General features: G+C 35.8%; 1 protein-coding gene across 4 annotated transcripts in view; it reads right to left on the bottom strand.

Moving 5' to 3' along the window:
* LOC127556671 (uncharacterized) overlaps window positions 1-20,000 on the bottom strand; it is a 122,599-nt gene that overhangs the window by 42,373 nt on the left and 60,226 nt on the right. Inside the window, exon 1 of one of the 4 annotated variants that reach the window (XM_051989957.1) lies at window positions 811-3,046. The exons of the other annotated variants lie outside the window; for them this stretch is intronic. Coding sequence (XP_051845917.1) covers window positions 811-1,555 — 745 coding nt within the window. The 5' untranslated portion in view covers window positions 1,556-3,046. Of the gene's footprint in view, window positions 1-810; window positions 3,047-20,000 lie in introns of those variants that run through there. 4 annotated transcript variants of the gene reach the window in all.

The raw sequence follows: 20,000 nt of genomic DNA, 5'->3' as shown, positions 1-20,000 counted from the left end.
CTTGGATCTCGGTAATGCCCTGGGGGGTTCGGACGGCAGCGGGCAAAATCTCCTTCTTCTTGCCCAAAGCCTGAAGCTCTGGGATCTCCTGCAGCATGCGCCTGCGCAGGGTGTCCAGGTCTTTTATCCAGAACTCTGGGCTGGGCCGTTTCTCCCGCGTCCTTCCCGGGAGGGCCGTTTTGTGCCCTGCCTGAGCCGAACGCCCGGGGGGCTTCTTCTCTGGGCTGCACTTGCGCTGCAGCTGCGACCCTCCGTCCATTTGGTCCGTGCTGTCATTGGGGGCCCTCAGGCCTTTGGGGTTTTTTACCTTCCAAGAGAGACAAAGGAGAGGAGGGAGGCGCAAGGCAACCGGGGCTATTGTCGAAGCTCCTGCTGGGGCTGCCAGACGCTCTTGGATCATGGCAATGCCCTGGCGGGTTGGGACGGACGCGGCCACGTCCTCCTGCTTCCCCAAAGCCTGAAGCTCCGGGATCTCCTGCAGCATGCGCCTGCGCAGGGAGTCCAGGTCTTTTATCCAGGCCTCTTGGCCGGCCTCGGGATGGGTCTCGGGGCGCTTCTCCCTCGGGAGGGCCGCTTTACGCCCCGTTGTCGCTGGCAGCTTCTTGCCGCCGCTCAGCTTAGGCCGCGTTCGCACCCCTTTATCCATGTCTGAAAACCTGGTGTTGGGGGTTCTGGAGCCTTTCTGCTGCCCCACTTCCCTGGAGGGAGAAGGGGGAAAGGCAAGGTGCAAGCCCTCTCCCAGTTGCTTGTCCTCGGTAAGACTGGCAGGGGGCCTCCTCCCATTCTCTCCTACCTCTTGCCCCCCAAGACCTGGGCCATCCTTTGCCAGATGGCCTTCCCTGGGCCCGGGGGTGCTTCCCGGCAGAGCCTCGGGCCAGAGCGGCACAAGGCAGCCCTGCACCGCTTTGCTGGCAGGGTTTTCCAAGGCAAGGAGCTGGGGACCCTCTCCTTCCAAGGAGACATGGCGGGCATTCAGCCAAGGGGAGGACTCGGCCTTTCCCTGGTCCCCTTTCCCTTTCTCCTTCACAACCTTGCGGTTTCCCTGCTCCCCGTTCGGGGCGGGAGGCAGGGAGCCCGGGTGGCCCCGGTTCGGGGCTGAGGTAGCCAAGGAGCTGTCCCCAGGCCCCCCTGCTGCCGCACACAGGGGAGAGCCCTCTACAATCGGGAGCTCGCTTCCATTGGCGGCCCTGGATTGGAAGAGTTTCCGGCGCTGGGGCCGAGAGAACATTGGGACAATAAACCGTCGCTCAGGGGGACCCTTCATCACCGCAAAGATACAGAAAGAAAGAAAAAAAAAACTTACGTAGTAATTCGAGCCTAGAAAGCGCAGACACTCTGGCCGATGGCGGACGGACTCGCTCTGCTTCCTCCACCAGCTGCTCCAAGTGCCTTCTGAAGCTCCAGGAGGTCTGGGGCCGGTACTTATATCCCTGGCTGTCAAGGACGCCCACGTAGCCTCTTGTCTCCTTCCGCGTCGGGACCAGAAAAAGGGCACAGAGGGGGATGGGGAGGAATGGGATCCCGAGAGGAGGACAGGGGGAGGGCGAGCCTTCATTTTAGAGACTTCTTTCTTTCTTTTTTTATACTTTATTTATTTATTTTTATTATTATTCTTTTAAAAATAGTTAACTTTTTATTGACAGAACCCATGCCTGGCTAAGTTTTTACAACATTATCCCTTGCACTGGCTTCTGTTCCGACTTTTCCCCTCTCTTCCTCCACCCCCTCCCCCAGATGGCAAGGCAGTCCTATACATGTTAAACATGTCACAGTATATGCCAGATACAATATATGTGTGCAGACCCAAACAGTTCTCTTGTTGCACAGGGAGAATTGGATTCAGAAGGTAAAAATAACCCGGGAAGAAAAACAAAAATGCAAACAGTTTACATTCATTTCCCAGTGTTCTTTCTTTGGGTGTAGCTGCTTCTGTCCATCATTCATCAATTGAAACTGAGTTAGATCTCTTTGTCAAAGAAATCCACTTCCATCAGAATACATCCTCATACAGTATGGTTGTTGAAGTGTATTATGATCTCCTGGATCTGCTCATTTCACTTAGCATCAGTTCATTTAAGTCTCTCCAAGCCTCTCTGTATTCATCCTACTGGTCATTTCTTACAGAACAATAATGTTCCATAATATCCATATACCACAATTTACCCAACCATTCTCCAGTTGATGTGTAGCCATTCATTTTCCAGTTTCTAGCCACTACAAACAGGGCTGCCACAAACATTTTGGCACATACAGGTCCCTTTCCCATCTTCAGTATCTCTTTGGGATATAAGCCCAGAAGTAGCAGTGTCCGATCAAAAGGTATGCACAGTTTGACAACTTTTGGGGCATAATTCCAGACTGCTCTCCAGAATGGTTGGATTCGTTCACAACTCCACCAACAATGCATCAGTGTCCTGGTTTTCCCACATCCCCTCCAACATTCCTCATCATTTTTTCCTGTTATCTTAGCCAATTTGTCCAGATGGTCCTGGTAACTTGGAAAGTGAGAAAATCCACAGTGGAGAGAAAGTTTGTAGTGGTATCTCAGAGTTGTCTTAATTTGCATTTCTCTGATTAACAATGACTTGGAGCATATTTTCATGTGGCTAGGAACAGTTTCCATTTCTTTGTCTGAGAATTGTCTGTTCATATCCTTTGACCATTTATCAATTGGAGAATGGCTTGATTTCTTACAAATTAGAGTCAATTCTCTCTATATTTTGGAAATGAGGCCTTTATCAGAACCTTGGACTGTAAAAATGTTTTCCCAGTTTATTGCTTCCTTTCTAATCTTGTCTGCATTAATTTTGTTTGTACGAAAAATTTTCAATTTGATATAATCAAAATTTTCTGTTTTGTGATTAATAATTATCTCTAGTTCTTCTTTGTTCATAAATTCCTTCCTCTTCCACAGGTCTGAGAGGTAAACTCTCCTATGCTCTTCCAATTTATTTATAACCTCATTCTTTATGCCTAGGTCATGAATCCATTTTGACCTTATCTTGATGTATGGTGTTAAGTATGGATCAATGCCTAATTTTAGAGACTAATTTCAAGTCTCTGATGCTACTGGTACTCTTGGGCCATAGTTCACATATTGTCTACCTTTATTAGTGCCTGGAATATTAGCTACACATTTCCCAGTTTTCCAAAACAGTCTATGGTTTTTTTCTTACAACAAAATACAGGAGAATTCCAAGGACTTAGAGAAGGTTGTGAGTGTCCTCGATCCAGTTGCTCCTGTACTATTGTTTAATAAGGTCTGAATTTTATGGCTAGCTAAGGGCCACTGTTCTATCCACACTGGTGTATCACTTTTCCACTGAATGGGAGCAGGTGAGAGTGCAGGAACAGCAGCTCTGCCTAAAAAGCCTAAGTCCTCATTTGTAATCCTAACTGTTGTAAGATGTCTTTTAGCCACAGATTGATGGGGATCTTTTCAACTCCTGTTTCACCTTCAAATGTCCATCTCAAAGGGGTAGCACTCACTTCAGCTGCTATTGATCCTCCTACACCAGACATGTAGTCTACCTTAATCTTTGGCTAGTGACTGGACCACTTGGCACCCCTAATGACTGTATGATCTGTGCCTGTGTCTACCAACCCTTCTAATGGTATGCCACTTATATAGATAGAGAGTATAGTACATTCAGTTTTAACTACTGCAGTCCAGAATATTCATGGATTCTGTTCCTGGCAGTCAAAATCTGGGCAAATATCACCAGATTGTCAATGAGGAGATGAGTGACAAAACACCAGCAGCATAAGCTGACTCTGTGACTAGATTGCAACCATAAGGGTAAAATTGCAGAGCAAGAATGAATACATATGGTTCATTTTGCTGTGTAAAGTAAATGGGATATAATAAACCTCTTTATTGCTAACTCCATAGAATAAACAAAACATTTATTATTTTTGTTGGCATCTGTGAATATGGTAAGACCTGAAAGTGACTTCTGAGAAGGTTTAGTTTCCAAAGTCCATGGCCAAGATGTATGTATGTGAGACACAAAGGTGATTCATGATGGAGATTTAGAGCATAAGTTAACAAGCATTGCCATTCAGGGAATGCTTGCAAAAAGGAATCAGTTTGGGTTTGAGTATATGGAATATATAGAATATGAGGTATAAACCCTGAAAGTTGTAGGACTCTCCTTATGGCCTTTTAGTCATATTTACTGCCAATATAGGATAAATGACTAAATGATGTACAGGCTGAGCCTGGGAAGGAAACCATTCCAGAATCCCTTGTTTTTTTGATGAATAACTGCAGTTGGGTTTTCTAAGTCTCTTCTAATAATAGTTTGAATAAGTGCCATCTCTACTGCCTTCAAGAGCCTCTTTTGCATCTGGAGTTAGTTGTCATCTTCTGGACTTACTTCAGGCTGATAAAGGGAGTAGAGCAGGCCCTGCCTAGCAGAGTCCAGACTGCAGAGGGGAAATGTGTGACTTGAAGATGATGGCAGCGGTATGCAGGGCCTTCTGAGATTCAGAATCAGGTAGGAGTTGGTATTCAGGTTGAACAAGAGTTTGGAAGTTGATGTCCTGGAGCCTAGAAGAGACAAAGCTCAACAAAGGTTGATAGATGATTCCACTTTTGCTGTTTATGACTGGGGGCAATTCCCTAATTGCCTAAAACAACCTTAGTACACAGGAACTTTCCAGTACATAGGCAAGGCAATAAGTTGTCAAATGAGAAGGAACTTCTTTTTGCCAGGACCTACCAAGAGGCCTAATATCTGATGTCCCTCTCTTTGTGGCACGAGAGTGGAGAAAAGTGCAAGGATGGAGACAGGAGAGATGGAGACATTTCTTAGGACAGGGAGTTCCTCCCTCTGTCCAATTGTTAGCAACTACTAGCAACTCCATAAATATACTGGAAAAAAATTTGTATGACGCCTAGTCATTTAAAAAAATCTAAACTATATTTTAAAAAGCACACAAATGAAGACATAAAGGATTTTATGCTAAAATCATTCTTAAAACTTTTGCTTTAAAAAAATTATAAGTACCAGAAGATGACAGTATCACTATAGGATAGGTTTAATACTAAATTTTGAGAGAAAAAAAGAAAACTAAAAAGTAGTAACTGTTTTTTAAGAAGCTCCCAGTCTACTGAGGTAAAAATTAGAAAACAACTTAGGAGAAATTAGATATAGAAATAGTAAGACATAATATTTATATAGTATATTATATATAGCAAATAGAGGGAAAACATAGGTATTAACACAATCAGCAAAGGCTTCTTGACAAAGGTGGGAATTTAACTATGATCTGAAGTTATGAGAAATGAATATTAATAACCAATAAATTGTGAAGTGATTCAGAGCTCTTGGTGGGAATGGTAGTTTAGTTTCCACAGAGTTATCAAAATTGAATTAGAGAAATACAGAGAAATGAAACAAATTAGGAAATTGAAACATAAGAATTGGAAATTAGATTGCTAGGATATGAATGAGGAAATAAAAATTAAAAGGGAAAAAGTAATGGGGGGGATCAGACTTGCAAATGTTTCTAAGCAGAGGTGGAGAATACTTACACTTGAGGATGTAGTTGTATTGATGAGATCAGAGGAGGAGACTTAGAAAAACATGAGAGAATTAGAATTTTCAGAGAGGATAGTATTCAGCCAATAGGGAAACAGAGTAAGAGCTTAACTATGTTCAAATAAAGAAGAAGCCATGGAAGCAATTGTGATGGAATCAGGTAGAGATTCACATTCACATGGGGAGAATATTCACTCTTAATAGGTTGTGACTTCTGGTACTCAACAAATGGGGCATCTAAAGAAGGACTTGCATTTTGGATATAAAAAAGGACAGGTATTGATTCCAAGTTTGATAGGATACTCATCTGCTGTTGTGTAAAGACTTTTAAATTCATCCTTCCCAAATCCCATGAGTTATTTCTTCTACTTTCTTCTAAAGTCCTTTAAAAGTTCAGTTCTTCACAAGGAAAGTACTTATGAGATTGCAGTGACTCTCCTCAATGTCAGGCGGACTACACCCAACCTTATGAAGAATTTAATCTAAATTTGGGAAACCTGTACTGTTCTGCTCATGCTTGGGTAAGGTATACATTTTTTGAACTGATAGCCTAAAACTATGGTCAGTATGATGTAGAGATACTTTTTCTATCAAAAGATACTCAACCCTTCATTTTAATATAATCCACCTTCAATCACTTTAACTAACTAGATTTGATTGCTATTTGATGGTCCGTGATCCATGAACTCTTCTGTAGCTCATATAAACGTGTCTGTTCACCAAATAACCACCCTATTACTAGTAACCTGCTGGCCTTATTAATACATGAATAAACTACCCAGACACTCTTGGACCCTTTTAAATGTCTGAAAAGGTAGGATAAACAATAGCTGAGAAAAGAGAGTATTAACAGGAGAAAGACAAAGGTTTCAGAGGTTGCTCAAAGAAGAAAAGCCAGAGGCAATAAACATCAATCAGAGCAGCTCAGGAGAAGAGACAAACTGAAAGAACAAAGGGAAGAGAAAAGAAGAAGAAAGAAGAGGAGACAAAGAGCAGAGAATGGAGGGTGAAAAAAAAAAAAAACAATTTTCATTCTCACCAGAAAGACAGAATTCTCAAAATCTAGAAAAAAGAGAAAAAGTCCAAAATATCAGAGAAGTGAGTTCAGGAGAGTGGGGTTTAGAAAAATGCTCCTCACAACAGGTGCGAATGAAACATCTAGGGTGCTCTAAAGGTAGGTACAACAGTTATGGATTGTTGAAAAATCACTTATGAGAGATGAGATCATGAAGTAGGGGAGAAAATATCAATAAAGACAGGGATACAAATAAGATTGAAAGGAAAAATTCCAAGACCTGCTCGACAGCCTTTTCAAGGTATCTTCCTTGTCCCCTGCAGACAGGGACTGAACAACACTCTAACTCTATTTTTTTTTTCCTGGAAGAATATTTTCTGCTTCTAAGTCCCAAGATATAAAACTGAGATAGAAGACACTCACCTGATTGTTCTCTGCTTCTAGGATGAAGGAAAGGGCTGAGTCAAACAAATTGCATCACTTTGTACTTGTGTGTGCATATGTGATGGCTCAGGCAGATCCCAGTTATAAGGACTGCATCATCTGAGCCCCTTTATCTCCAGAGGTGGGATTATTATGTCATGGGCAGCACCAATGACATTAGTCTGCCAAGGGAAAAAGGGACATGTTTAAAAAAGTAAAGTTTTGCTTCAGCTGAAAAAGCTTTCAAGTATTCCCACTAATTGACAATCTCCCATCTTCAATTAGTAATGAATAATTATGAGGATCAAGTCATTAGCAAAACTCCAAGAGAAGAGGAACTTTCTTGAGCTCCAGGAGAGCAGAGATGTACTTGTTAAAGATGCTGTCACAGGCAAAGCAGGCAGAATTAATACCTTCATTTGGTATTTTGTGGTAATTAGTATGAATATGGCACAACAATATAAATAGTAAAAAAAAAAAGTAAAAATCTACATTTGGATACTTAATTTTTTCAAAATAAGGACTGGGTTAAAGAAAAATAATATGAACAATAATAGCATATATTAATGAACATATAAATGAAACAGAACAACCAGAAAAACAGCAAAAATAAAAAAATAACATTGTAAGTGTAGTCACACATTAGAAAGGTATAGAATATCAGGAAAATTAATACATTTTTCATGGAGCTATAAATTAATAATAATTAAAATAATATAAGATACCATATAATAAAATAGCTAGCATATATATATAGTATATATATATATATATATATATATATATATATATATATATATATATATATATATACTATAATGTTTCAGGCAGCATGCTAAATAATATTAATTGATAATTAACAGATAATATTGTTATCTCCTTGGATTCTAAAAACCACACCTGGATGTAAAAATCTCTTTGTTATTCTCATTTTTAGAGTTGAGGAAACTGGACCAAACTCAGGGTAACTAATTTGGTAAAGGATATAGAACTGGTGAGAATTCAGACCCCACAGGCTTTTGCACTTGAAGAGTTTTGGCCAAACTGGCTGTTGGGGCCCAAGCAAACTTGTGCAGCCTGGAACCATGGTCTTTAAACCACTAGAAAGGAAAGGGGGAAAACTTGATACAGAAGTGACTGTGGGTGAAAGCCCATAACATGTCCATTGATCTGCCATTGAAATGCAGCCTTACTTTCAGTAGTACTGGAAGTAAAGAAGGCATGCTGAATGATTTTGGGGTCAGCAATGCATCAGTCCTAGGAGTTTTCCTAAATAAATAAATGGGTTTTTCTTTTGGATTCTAATTGTCCTAGACTATGGAACAACAGAAGCTATTTTATCTTTGCAGAATAATTTCTGTTTTGTAGAGATTTGTGAGGTCTTAAGGATCCGATAAAATATGTACACTATCATCTTGTTGGAATGGAGAACTTTTGAGCATTTCTGATAAAAAGGAAACAAATGTGTAAACACTTTTGAAAGAAAACTCTCAAGATGATTGAGACCTATGAATATAAATGATTTGTGTCAATATAAATAGTATAGGGAAAAAATTATTTCAAGACTTCAATACCCTTAAAAATTATTGAAGAATAAAGATCTAGACAATAAAACAAATCCATATCATGTCTTGTAGAGGGCAAGAACTCTGGAGAAGTATACTTGAAACAAGGATACTTACAACAAGGTATTAATTCAGTAGAATTGATGAGATGATGGTTCTTTAATACACATATACTTAGTACTTAGCATGGTGATGCAGTGGTTCTCTAGTTCACACATACTGTAATGTGCAGTCATACCAAGGTATTTAAGGGCTGAGAGGACTGGAAATGAGACATTACATTTTTGACCATCCTCCTGGTGGCTCTCCTGCCTCCTGCACTCCTGCACTAGATCAAGGCTGGTCCCAGAGATCCTCCAGAAAGCTAGCCCGAACATTACAATGTCCATTGTTTTGCAAATGAAGTGAAGCCTTGCTTCCAGTAACAATGAAAGTAGAAAAGACTTGCTGATCAATAAAGCTTCAGTTCCTGGGGTTTCTTAAAACTTTCTTTTGAATTCTTTGTTTCTTCAGAAATTCTTCCTTTGTAAGAACAAAAGGTCAGGAATTTCAAAGAAACCAGGGGGAAAAAAAGAAAAATGTAATGGAAGGGATTCAGTAGTGTCACAGTTTAAATTATGCTATATTAAAGTATATTATGTTAAATAATATACTTAAAATAAATCAAATTAAATACAATAATTATATTAATTAATATATACTATATTAGATTTGGTATTGTCATACTTTAAATTATATTATAAGGTGAGGGCATCGTTGAAGTGTAAAATGGATAATTTTGCTTATTTTAAATTAAAAATTTCTTCTATAAATACATCAATATAGATAAGAATAGAAGAAATGCAGAAAATTAAGAAGAAACTACCATAGACAAACTTTCACATCTCATTGTGTTGAAATACTGCTAGGGTAAAGGATATGATAAGTTGGTTGATTAAGCAAAACAGTAAGAAAAACAGTATGTAAAGACTTATACCAATGGCGGAAGATGCTATCCACCTCCACAGAAAGACATGACAAATGAAAACATGGACAACATGGTTTTACATAAATGTATGTGAGTGTGTGTATCTATGTTTATAGGTATCTATCTATCTATCTCTATCTCTTTCTCTATCTCTATCTCTAACTCTATCTATCTATCTACATATAACCACATGTAATTGTAGCCTTGTTAGGTTACAGGGTAGGTAGGGAGAGAGAGGGGAAAAAGAAAATAAAAGTCACAGCAGAGAGCAAAAGAAAACCTAGAAGGAAACAAAAAAAAGCTGGGAAACTTTGAAAACGATATGTAGTACTTATTAAATAGGTTTTCTTGAAATGGAAATTTAGTATTATATATCAAAGACACAGAAATGTTTTTCCCCATTTCTTGTTTTGTATTTGTTAAAAATGAATTTAAAAATCACAAATAAATAATCACCTAAAATTTCTTCATTGTCCATTTACATTCCTTCAGGCTTTTTCCTTCTCTCATTGATATTGCTAGTATTTCTAACACATTAACTAGTAGATTATTTTCAAGTTTGATTGTTTTTAAAAAAAATGCATAAATATTTTATCAAAAGTTTTTTCTTCATCTATTGATAGCATTTTTCTTACTTTTGTTATTGATATAATCAATAATGTTATACATTTTCCTTATGTGAAAATTTCCTAGTATAAATCATACTAAATCACAATGTAAAAATCTTTGTAACATATTGTTGCAGTCTCCCAAGTAGTATTTTGTTTAGAATTTTTACATACATATTCATTAATGGAATTAGCCTATAATTTTCCTTTTATCTTTTTCATTTTCCTGGTTAAAGCATCAGTAGTAAATTTGTTTCACAATAGGAATTTGGTAGAAATTTACTGGCATACAATTGTATCAAATAACTTTCTAGAATTGCTCTGATTTCATCTTCATTAATAGCATATTCACTCTCTGCATTTAAAAAAACCTATATTTATTCTTTTAAAAATCTTTATCTCTTTTATTATGAACTTAAGAATTGAACATAAAAATTTAAAAATAAGAATGTATCTTAAAGTGTAAACATTTATTACATATAGCTTTTTAAATTACAAATTAAATTTAAAAAGTAGTCTCTCTCTTCCACAATTCTGCTTCCTGTAGTCTCATTATCTGTGCTTTAGGCTTTTTAATGTAGGATCCATATATAAATAAACACATATACACATATGTAACATTACCTTATATAATTGAGTTTTGATAGAATCTATTTCCTTTGAAAATGTTATATTTTTGAAAATGTTTTCTCATAGTCCATAGGCTTTACTCATCTTTGACAGAAGTCTGCAACATACAAACACACACACACACACACACACACACACACACACACGGACCTGACTTGTATAATGTTTCAATTCTTCAGTCAATTTAGTTGTGCCCAAATCTGAGATCCCATTTGACTTTTGCTTAGCAATGAAAGGGTCATGGTTTGCCATTTTCTCTCCTCATTTTGTAGTTGAGGAAACTGAGGCAAACAGAGTCAAGTGATTTGCCCAGGATCACACAGCAAGTAATTGTCTGAGGTGAGATTTGTACTCAGGAAAATGAATCTTCCTGCCTCTAAGCCTGGCCATCTCAGTATACTCTTTAATTGTAAAAATAATTTACTTAGATGCTCCTGAAAAGTACATTTTAAACTTATTGCACTGGGAAACTACATTTCCAGAGGAAGGCCCTATTCTTAGGATTATATCATTTTATAGGATAATTCTGTGATTTTATTGCAGACACAGTCATCATTATGCCGTAAATTGTTTTTCTTTCAGGAATTTGGATACATTTTATGTTGACCCTAACTGACGGAAAGGGTGCAGAGTGAAGTAGGAAGCTATGTTTTGAATTAGCCTGGTTTATTTTCAACTTATTATTACTGTCTCAGGACTATTCCCCAGAAACCTAAAATATAATGTATAGTGATAATATGGTATATGTCTGCCTGGGACACATCTCTACACTTTCAGAAGCAATTATCATTACTCAGTAAATTGTTTTTTGTCATGATTTTGGATAAATTTCATGTTGACTATAACTATAGTTATATCTATATCTATATCTATCTATATCTATATATATATAGTTGATTGTAATTATTTAGACATATATATTCTCTCTGTATATACACATACATATATATTTGGATATATGTGTATATATATGTATATATATATATGAAACAGAAGGGACTAAAGCTGAAGACTATAACTGCAGAGTTAAGTAGAGAGCTATGATTTTAATTGATCTGGTTTATTTTCCATTGACTGCTATTGCTTCAGGACTATTCCCCAAAAGCCTAAAAAAAATGTATAGGGAAAATATGGTATATGTTTGCCTGTGATGAACCTCTACACTTTCATATTTAACCACACTTTAGAGATCAACTCATCACTTTATTTTAAGAGTGCAATATATAAGGCTTTCTTGATATAACTGCCATTTTGATTAACTCTCAAAGAATTTTTTATTTTACATTTGTGAAAAACAAGCATTTCTTTAACATAGTACAATAAAAAATCATTTTTAATATTAGTGATTTGTTTTTATTCCTTACTTAAAAAATTAAACAATTATTTATTTTTTTCATAAAATCATCCTCTAGTTCTCTTTATTAATTCAATTGTTTTATTACACACAATTTTTATTATCCTTATAAATCTCATTTAATTTTTAAGAATTCTGATTTAATATTTAATTGGGATTTTTAATTTGTTCTTTGTCTAGAGGTTTTATTTTTAAATTATGTATCCAAATCATTGGTCTGCTCTTTATCTATTTTATTGTTATAAATATTTAGAGAGATAAATTTTCCTTGCATTACTGATATTACTGCTTAAGCTATCTCATTTTTGTCATTTTCTTTAATGAAATTATTGAATGTGTTCTTTGACCATTCATTTTTTAAGCTTATTGCTTAGTTTTCAATTGATTTTTAACCTGCATTTCTTTTTATGGAGAAGACAAGCAACAAGCTCTACATCTTTCCAATATAAATGTAGCCTATTGTTCAGAGGGTCATTTTTATGACTTCCTTCATTGGTGGAAATTGCACAATGAACCCCGCCTATGTGAAGGGAGGAGCTGATTAGTACTAAAGACAAGAGAAAAGAGAGATCCTGGGGGTTTTTTTGGCGGGGTGTGGGGGTGCTTCAATCTAGAAGAAAGAACGCAAGTTGTTTCAAACTCTCTTTAGACATCTGAGGGAGGAAAGTGACTGGAGAAAACCACCATGTATAACAGTTGATTCAGGGGTTTAGCCGAGTCTGGATTTGTGTTCCAGCCTGAGATCATGCTAGGACAGCTTGCATTGGAACTGCATACTGAATTCCCATCCTGGTGTCTGTTGAACTTCCAGTTTCCTTCAGCTGGAAAATATTCTACTCTGTCTTTTGGGGTGTTCTGATGCTCTAAAATTTTTTAGAGTTGTTATTTAAAGAAACTTGGAGCGGTTAACTCATGTTAAGTGAGTTCCTGCCTTTACTCTGACATATTGACTGTCCTTGATTTCTTGAAATGATTTCTCCAGGTTCCTTTTTTGTTCATGGCTTTCAAATAGTGTGATAATTCTTATCTTGTCTCTCCTGCATCTATTTTACAGTGTATTTCCAGTGTGATATTTTACATTTTCTTCTTTTTGTTTCATTTTTTAAAATTAATACTTGATGTCTCATAGAGTTCAATTCCATTTGTGTAATTCTATTTTTAATTAATTACTTTCTTCAGTTAGCTTTTTTACCTTTATTTTTTTTTAATTTGGCCAGTCGTATTTCTAAAGGAGTTGTTTTGTTGACTGTATATATATATATATATTTTTTTTTCCCATTTTGCCAAATCTATTTTTATTTTTGGATAATGTTTTTCTATTTCACTAATTTATTTTAAGAAGTTCTTTTTTCAGTAAATATATGTGTGTTTATACATGTGTTTTATATGCCTATTTCCCTTTTTTGCCAATAGTATTTTAAGGAGTTTTTTGGGAGCTGCTTTTGTCAATAATAGGTTCTCATTCCAGAAACTGTAATCTTTGGGTTTGTTAAACCATAGTGGGTTACTATAGGTATGTCTTGTGTAACTGATTTATTCCACTGCTCACTTGCTATTCAATCAAGCAATGTGACCTGATTGATTGCCTGCTATGTCAGGAACAGGCTCTCTAAACTCTCTTAGAGTCTGGGTTCTTCTCCTGGTTTTCTGGGGCACTGGCTGCTTCTGACTTATTTGCATTAGATGGTATTCCCCTTTGACCCAAGTGATTTAGATTTTTCCCACCAGCCTTCTAAATTATTTTGGGTTAAATAAGTTTTTCACCTTGTTAGTCTTCTTGTTAGTTATATCACTAGAGAATTCATTTTGAGGCATTATTTTAAAGTTTTCTGGAGATGAATTAAGCAGAGTTCAGGTCACTTTGAACTTTAATTCAACAACTTGGCTTGGATTCTTCTTTTCATAACAAATCTCTTTCACCAAGACAGTTTGAATTGTCTTATGATTTATCTTGTCGCTGCTAAATTTGAGCCCTTCTGTAATGGTTTAGAACATAGGCATAGAAGTTGCCAGTTCTCAACATTTTCAGTCTGAGGTTATTATCCCATCTATATCGTAAACAACTAAGAAAATAAGAACCTGTTCTTGTCATCTGCCTTTTCATAATTATATAATTATGCAGAAGACATCATCCTTGGAAATATTCAAAATGGTGTAAGAATAATGAAACTATTCCAAAGTTTGTGGTAACAAAATATAAACCTATTAATTAGTTCAAGGTTAAAAGAGAACATTCTAAGAGTTTCTTAGAGGAGAGCAAGTTAGGGAATATCTTATGTTAATTCAAAGAAAAATCAGTTTTATTTAGGTTTATTATTTAATTTGAGAGCAACACATATTTGTAGAGTGTGTCCTTGCTATAAGACAACTCTTTTTAACACTTTCAGGTGAACTGATATGTAATTTGGAATTACTTCAATTGCTTGTTCATTCCATCCCAGGTTTGTTTTCTTTTTTTGTTACTATTCTCATACAATTTATGATTTTTATTTAAATTCATTTATATATATGCATATGTGTGTGTGTGTGTGTGTGTACTGTATATGAAATGTTGTTATCTATGTTTTCTGTAAGTCTCATCCCCTTTAAAGGGAAGAATTAAATTAAATTAATTGGAGTTGCTGAGGTACAACTACACATCTCCCAGATTGCCTAAGATGACAGGAAAAGGTAATGCTGAATATTGGAGGGGATGTGGGAAAACTGAGACACTTACATTGCTAGTTAAGTTTTAAACTGATCCAAACATTCTAAACAATAGGAAGCTGTGTTCAAAGGACTACCAACCTGAAAAAAAATATTTCTAGCAGCCCTTTTTGTAGTGGCAAAGAACTGGAAACTGAGGTGATGCCCATCAGTCGGGAAATGGCTGAATGGTATATCAATGTTATGGAATATTATTGTTCTAGAAGAAATGATCAACAGGATGATTTCATAGAGGCCTGGAAAGACTTACATGAACTGATGCTAAGTGAAGTCATTTGAACCATGGAAACACTGTACAACGCAACAATAGTATTATACAATGAACAATTCTGATGGACATGGCTCTTTTCATTCAGATGATTCAGACCACTGCCAGTGGTCTTGTGATGAAGAGAACCATCTGTACCCAAATGAGACTGAGTGTGGATCACATCATATTTTTACTTTTATTGGTTGTTGCTTTATTGCATTTTGTTCTCTCTCTCTCTCTCTCTCTCTCCTCTCTCTCTCTCTCTCTCTCCTCTCTCTCTCTCTGTCTTTTGGTCTGACTTTACTTGTGCAACATGATAATTGTGGAAATGTATATGAAAGACTTGCACATGTTTAACATATATTGGAGTACTTGTCCTCTGGGGAAGAAGTTCAAGGAAGGAAGGGAGAAAAAACACTGGAACACAAGGATTTGCAAGGGGGAAGGCTGACAACTATCTTTACATGTATTTTGAAAAAACTTTTAAAAAATAAAATAAAATTAGAATTAATTGGAGTTTTAAAAGAAAAAATGGAATTAATGAAAAAATTTAGACTTCTAAATAATTGGAAGAAAAAGTGAATAATTTTAGGAATAAAAGATTAAATGATTATATATAAACTAAGAGATTTCAGAGTTCTACCTTTGCCGGTATTTTAAAATATTTGGCTTTTGATTTTTCAGCTAATATTGAATTATTTTAATATCATTGTAAAATTTGCTAACTTGCATCACAGAAGGTTAATTGTAATGGAGTCAATAATAATTTAGACATTCTTAACTATTTTTTGTAAACATTGAATCTTAAAACAAAATGACTTATTTTACAATTTCAGATTCTCACAGCTTTTTTTTTAATTTTTATTTAATAATTACTTTATATTGACACTCGTTTCTGTTCTGATTTTTTTTTCCCTCCCTCCCTCCACCCCCTTCCCTAGATGGCAAGCAGTCCTTTATATGTTGGATATGTTGCAGTATATCCTAGATACAATATATGTTTGCAGAACCGAACAGTTCTCTTGTTGCATAGGGACAATTGGATTCAGAAGGTATAAATAACCCAGGAAGAAAAACAAAAATGCAGATAGTTCACATTCGTTTCCCAGTGTTCTTTCTTTGGGTGTAGCTGCTTTTGTCCGTCATTTATCAATTGAAACTCAGGTCTCTTTGTCAAAGAAATCCACTTCCATCAAAATACGTCCTCATACAATATCGTTGTCGAAGTGTATAATGATCTCCTGGTTCTGCTCATTTCACTTAGCATCAGTTCATGTAAGTCTCGCCAGTCCTCTCTGTATTCACTCTGCTGGTCATTTCTTACAGAACAATAATATTCCATAACATTCATATACCACAATTTACCCAGCCATTCTCCAATTGATGGGCATCCATTCATTTTCCAATTTCTAGCCACTACAAACAGGGCTGCTACAAACATTTTGGCACATACAGGTCCCTTTCCCTTCTTTAGTATTTCTTTGGGATATAAGCCCAATAGAAACACTTCTGGATCAAAGGGTATGCACAATTTGCTAATTATTTGGGCATAATTCCAGATTGCTCTCCAGAATGGTTGGATTCGTTCACAACTCCACCAACAATGCATTAGTGTCCCAGTTTTCCCGCATCCCCTCCAACATTCATCATTATTTTTTCCTGTCATCTTAGCCAATCTGACAGGTGTGTAGTGGTATCTCAGAGTTGTCTTAATTTGCATTTCTCTGATCAATAATGATTTGGAACACTCTTTCATATGAGTGGTAATAGTTTCAATTTCATCCTCTGAAAATTGTCTGTTCATATCCTTTGACCATTTATCAATTGGAGAATGGCTTGATTTCTTATAAATTTGAGTCAGTTCTCTATATATTTTGGAAATGAGGCCTTTATCAGAACCTTTAACTGTGAAAATGTTTTCCCAGTTTGTTGCTTCCCTTCTAATCTTGTTTGCATTAGTTTTATTTGTACAAAGGCTTTTTAATTTGATGTAATCGAAATTTTCTATTTTGTGATCAGTAATGGTCTCTAGTTCATCTTTGGTCACAAATTTCTTTCTCCTCCACAAGTCTGAGAGATAAACTATTCTATGTTCCTCTAATTTATTTATAATCTCGTTCTTTATGCCTAGGTCATAGACCCATTTTGATCTTATCTTGGTATATGGTGTTAAGTGTGGGTCCATGCCTAATTTCTGCCATACTAATTTCCAATTATCCCAGCAGTTTTTATCAAATAATGAATTCTTTTCCCAGAAGTTAGGGGCTTTGGGTTTGTCAAACACTAGATTGCTATAATTGACTATTCTGTCTTATGAACCTAGCCTTTTCCACTGATCCACTAATCTATTTCTTAGCCAATACCAAATGGTTTTGGTGACTGCTGCTTTATAATATAATTTTAGATCAGGTACAGCTAGGCCACCTTCATTTGATTTTTTTTTTCATTAATTCCCTTGAGATTCTCGACTTTTTATTGTTCCATATGAATTTTGTTGTTATTTTTTCTAGATCAATAAAATATTTTCTTGGAAGTCTGATTGGTATAGCACTAAATAAATAGATTAGTTTAGGGAGTATTGTCATCTTTATTATGTTCGCTCGGCCGATCCAAGAGCACTTAAAATTTTCCAATTATTTAAGTCTTACTTTATTTGTGTGGAGACTTTTTTATAATTTTGCTCATATAATTCCTGACTTTCCTTTGGTAGATAGATTCCCAAATATTTTATGGTATCAACAGTTATTCTGAATGGAATTTCTCTTTGTATCTCTTGCTGTTGGATTTTGTTGGTGGTGTACAAAAATGCTGAGGATTTATGGGGATTTATTTTGTAGCCAGCTACTTTGCTAAAATTATGAATTATTTCCAATAGCTTTTTAGTAGAATCTCTGGGGTTCTCTAGGTATACCATCATATCATCTGCAAAGAGTGATAGTTTGGTTTCCTCATTGCCTACTCTAATTCCTTTAATATCTTTCTCGACTCTTATTGCCGAGGCTAGTGTTTCTAATACGATATTAAATAATAATGGTGATAGTGGGCAACCTTGCTTCACTCCAGATCTTACTGGGAAAGGTTCCAGTTTTTCCCCATTGCATATGATGCTTACTGATGGTTTTAAATATATGCTCCTGACTATTTTAAGGAAAAGTCCATTTATTCCTATGCTCTCAAGTGTTTTTATTAGGAATGGATGTTGGATTTTATCAAATGCTTTTTCTGCATCTATTGAGATGATCATATGGTTTTTGTTTGTTTGGTTATTGATATGGTCAATTATGCTAATAGTTTTCCTAATATTGAACCAGCCCTGCATTCCTGGTATAAATCCTACTTGGTCATAGTGTATTATCCTGGTGACGATTTTCTGTAATCTTTTTGCTAATATTTTATTTAAGATTTTAGCATCAATATTCATTAGGGAGATTGGTCTATAATTTTCTTTCTCTGTTTTCAGCCTACCTGGTTTAGGTATCAGTACCATGTCTGTGTCATAAAAGGAGTTTGGTAGGACTCCTTCAATCCCTATTTTTTCAAATAGTTTATATAACATTGGAGTTAATTGTTCTTTAAATGTTTGGTAGAATTCACATGTAAATCCATCTGGTCCTGGGGATTTTTTCTTAGGGAGTTGATTGATAGTTTGTTCTATTTCTTTTTCTGAGATGGGACTGTTTAGGATATTTACTTCTTCCTCTGTTAGTTTGGGCAAGCTATATTTTTGGAGGTATTTTTCTATTTCATTTAAGTTGTCGAATTTATTGGCATAAAGTTGGGCAAAATAACTCCTAATTATTGCTCTAATTTCCTCTTTGTTAGTGGCGAGTTCTCCCTTTTCATTTTTAAGACTAACAATTTGATTTTCCTCTTTCCTTTTTTTAATCAGATTTACTAAGGGTTTGTCTATTTTGTTGGTTTTTTCATACAACCAACTCTTAGTTTTATTAATCAATTCAATAGTTTTTTTACTTTCAATTTTATTGATCTCACCTTTTATTTTTAGATTTTCAAGTTTAGTGTTTGACTGGGGGTTTTTAATTTGTTCCTTTTCTAGCATTTTTAATTGCAAACCCAATTCATTGACCTTCTCTTTCTCTATTTTATACAAATAGGCCTCTAGAGATATGAAATTTCCCCTTATTACCGCTTTGGCTGCATCCCATACATTTTGGTATGATGTCTCATTATTATCGTTTTCTTGGGTGAAGTTATTAATTATGTCTATGATTTGCTGTTTCACCCAATCATTCTTTAGTATGAGATTATGTAGTTTCCAATTATTTTTTGGTCTACTTCCCCCTGGTTTTTTGTTGAATGTAATTTTCATTGCATCGTGGTCTGAAAAGGATGCATTTACTATTTCTGCCTTACTGCATTTGAGTTTGAGGTTTTTATGTCCTAATATATGGTCAATTTTTGTATAGGTTCCATGAACTGCTGAAAAGAAAGTGTATTCCTTTCTGTCTCCATTACATTTTCTCCAGAGATCTATCATATCTAACTTTTCTAGTATTCTATTTACCTCTTTGACTTCTTTCTTATTTATTTTGTGGTTTGATTTATCTAATTCTGAGAGTGCAAGGTTAAGATCTCCCACTATTATAGTTTTACTGTCTATTTCTTCTTGCAGCTCTCTTAGTTTCTCTTTTAAGAATTTAGATGCTACCCCACTTGGTGCATATATGTTTAATATAGATAGTGCTTCATTATCCATGCTACCCTTTAGCAAGATATAGTGCCCTTCCTTATCTCTTTTAATTTTTGGTCTTAATGAAGGCAATGTGTGTGGGTTTATAAATGTCAATTTCAATTAGATTGTCAGATTTATTAGCATATCTTTGGAGATATTAATCATTGTTTAATTACCACTACACTTTGGTGGTAAGTTCACTCTTTTCATTTTTGATACTTGTAATCTGGTTTTCTTTTTTCC

The sequence above is a fragment of the Antechinus flavipes genome, chromosome 3 (genome assembly GCF_016432865.1).
Source record: "Antechinus flavipes isolate AdamAnt ecotype Samford, QLD, Australia chromosome 3, AdamAnt_v2, whole genome shotgun sequence".
Lineage (NCBI taxonomy): Eukaryota > Metazoa > Chordata > Mammalia > Dasyuromorphia > Dasyuridae > Antechinus > Antechinus flavipes.
The sequence above is the reverse complement of the archived record's forward strand: the minus strand, read 5'-3'. Positions and strand labels throughout refer to the sequence as shown.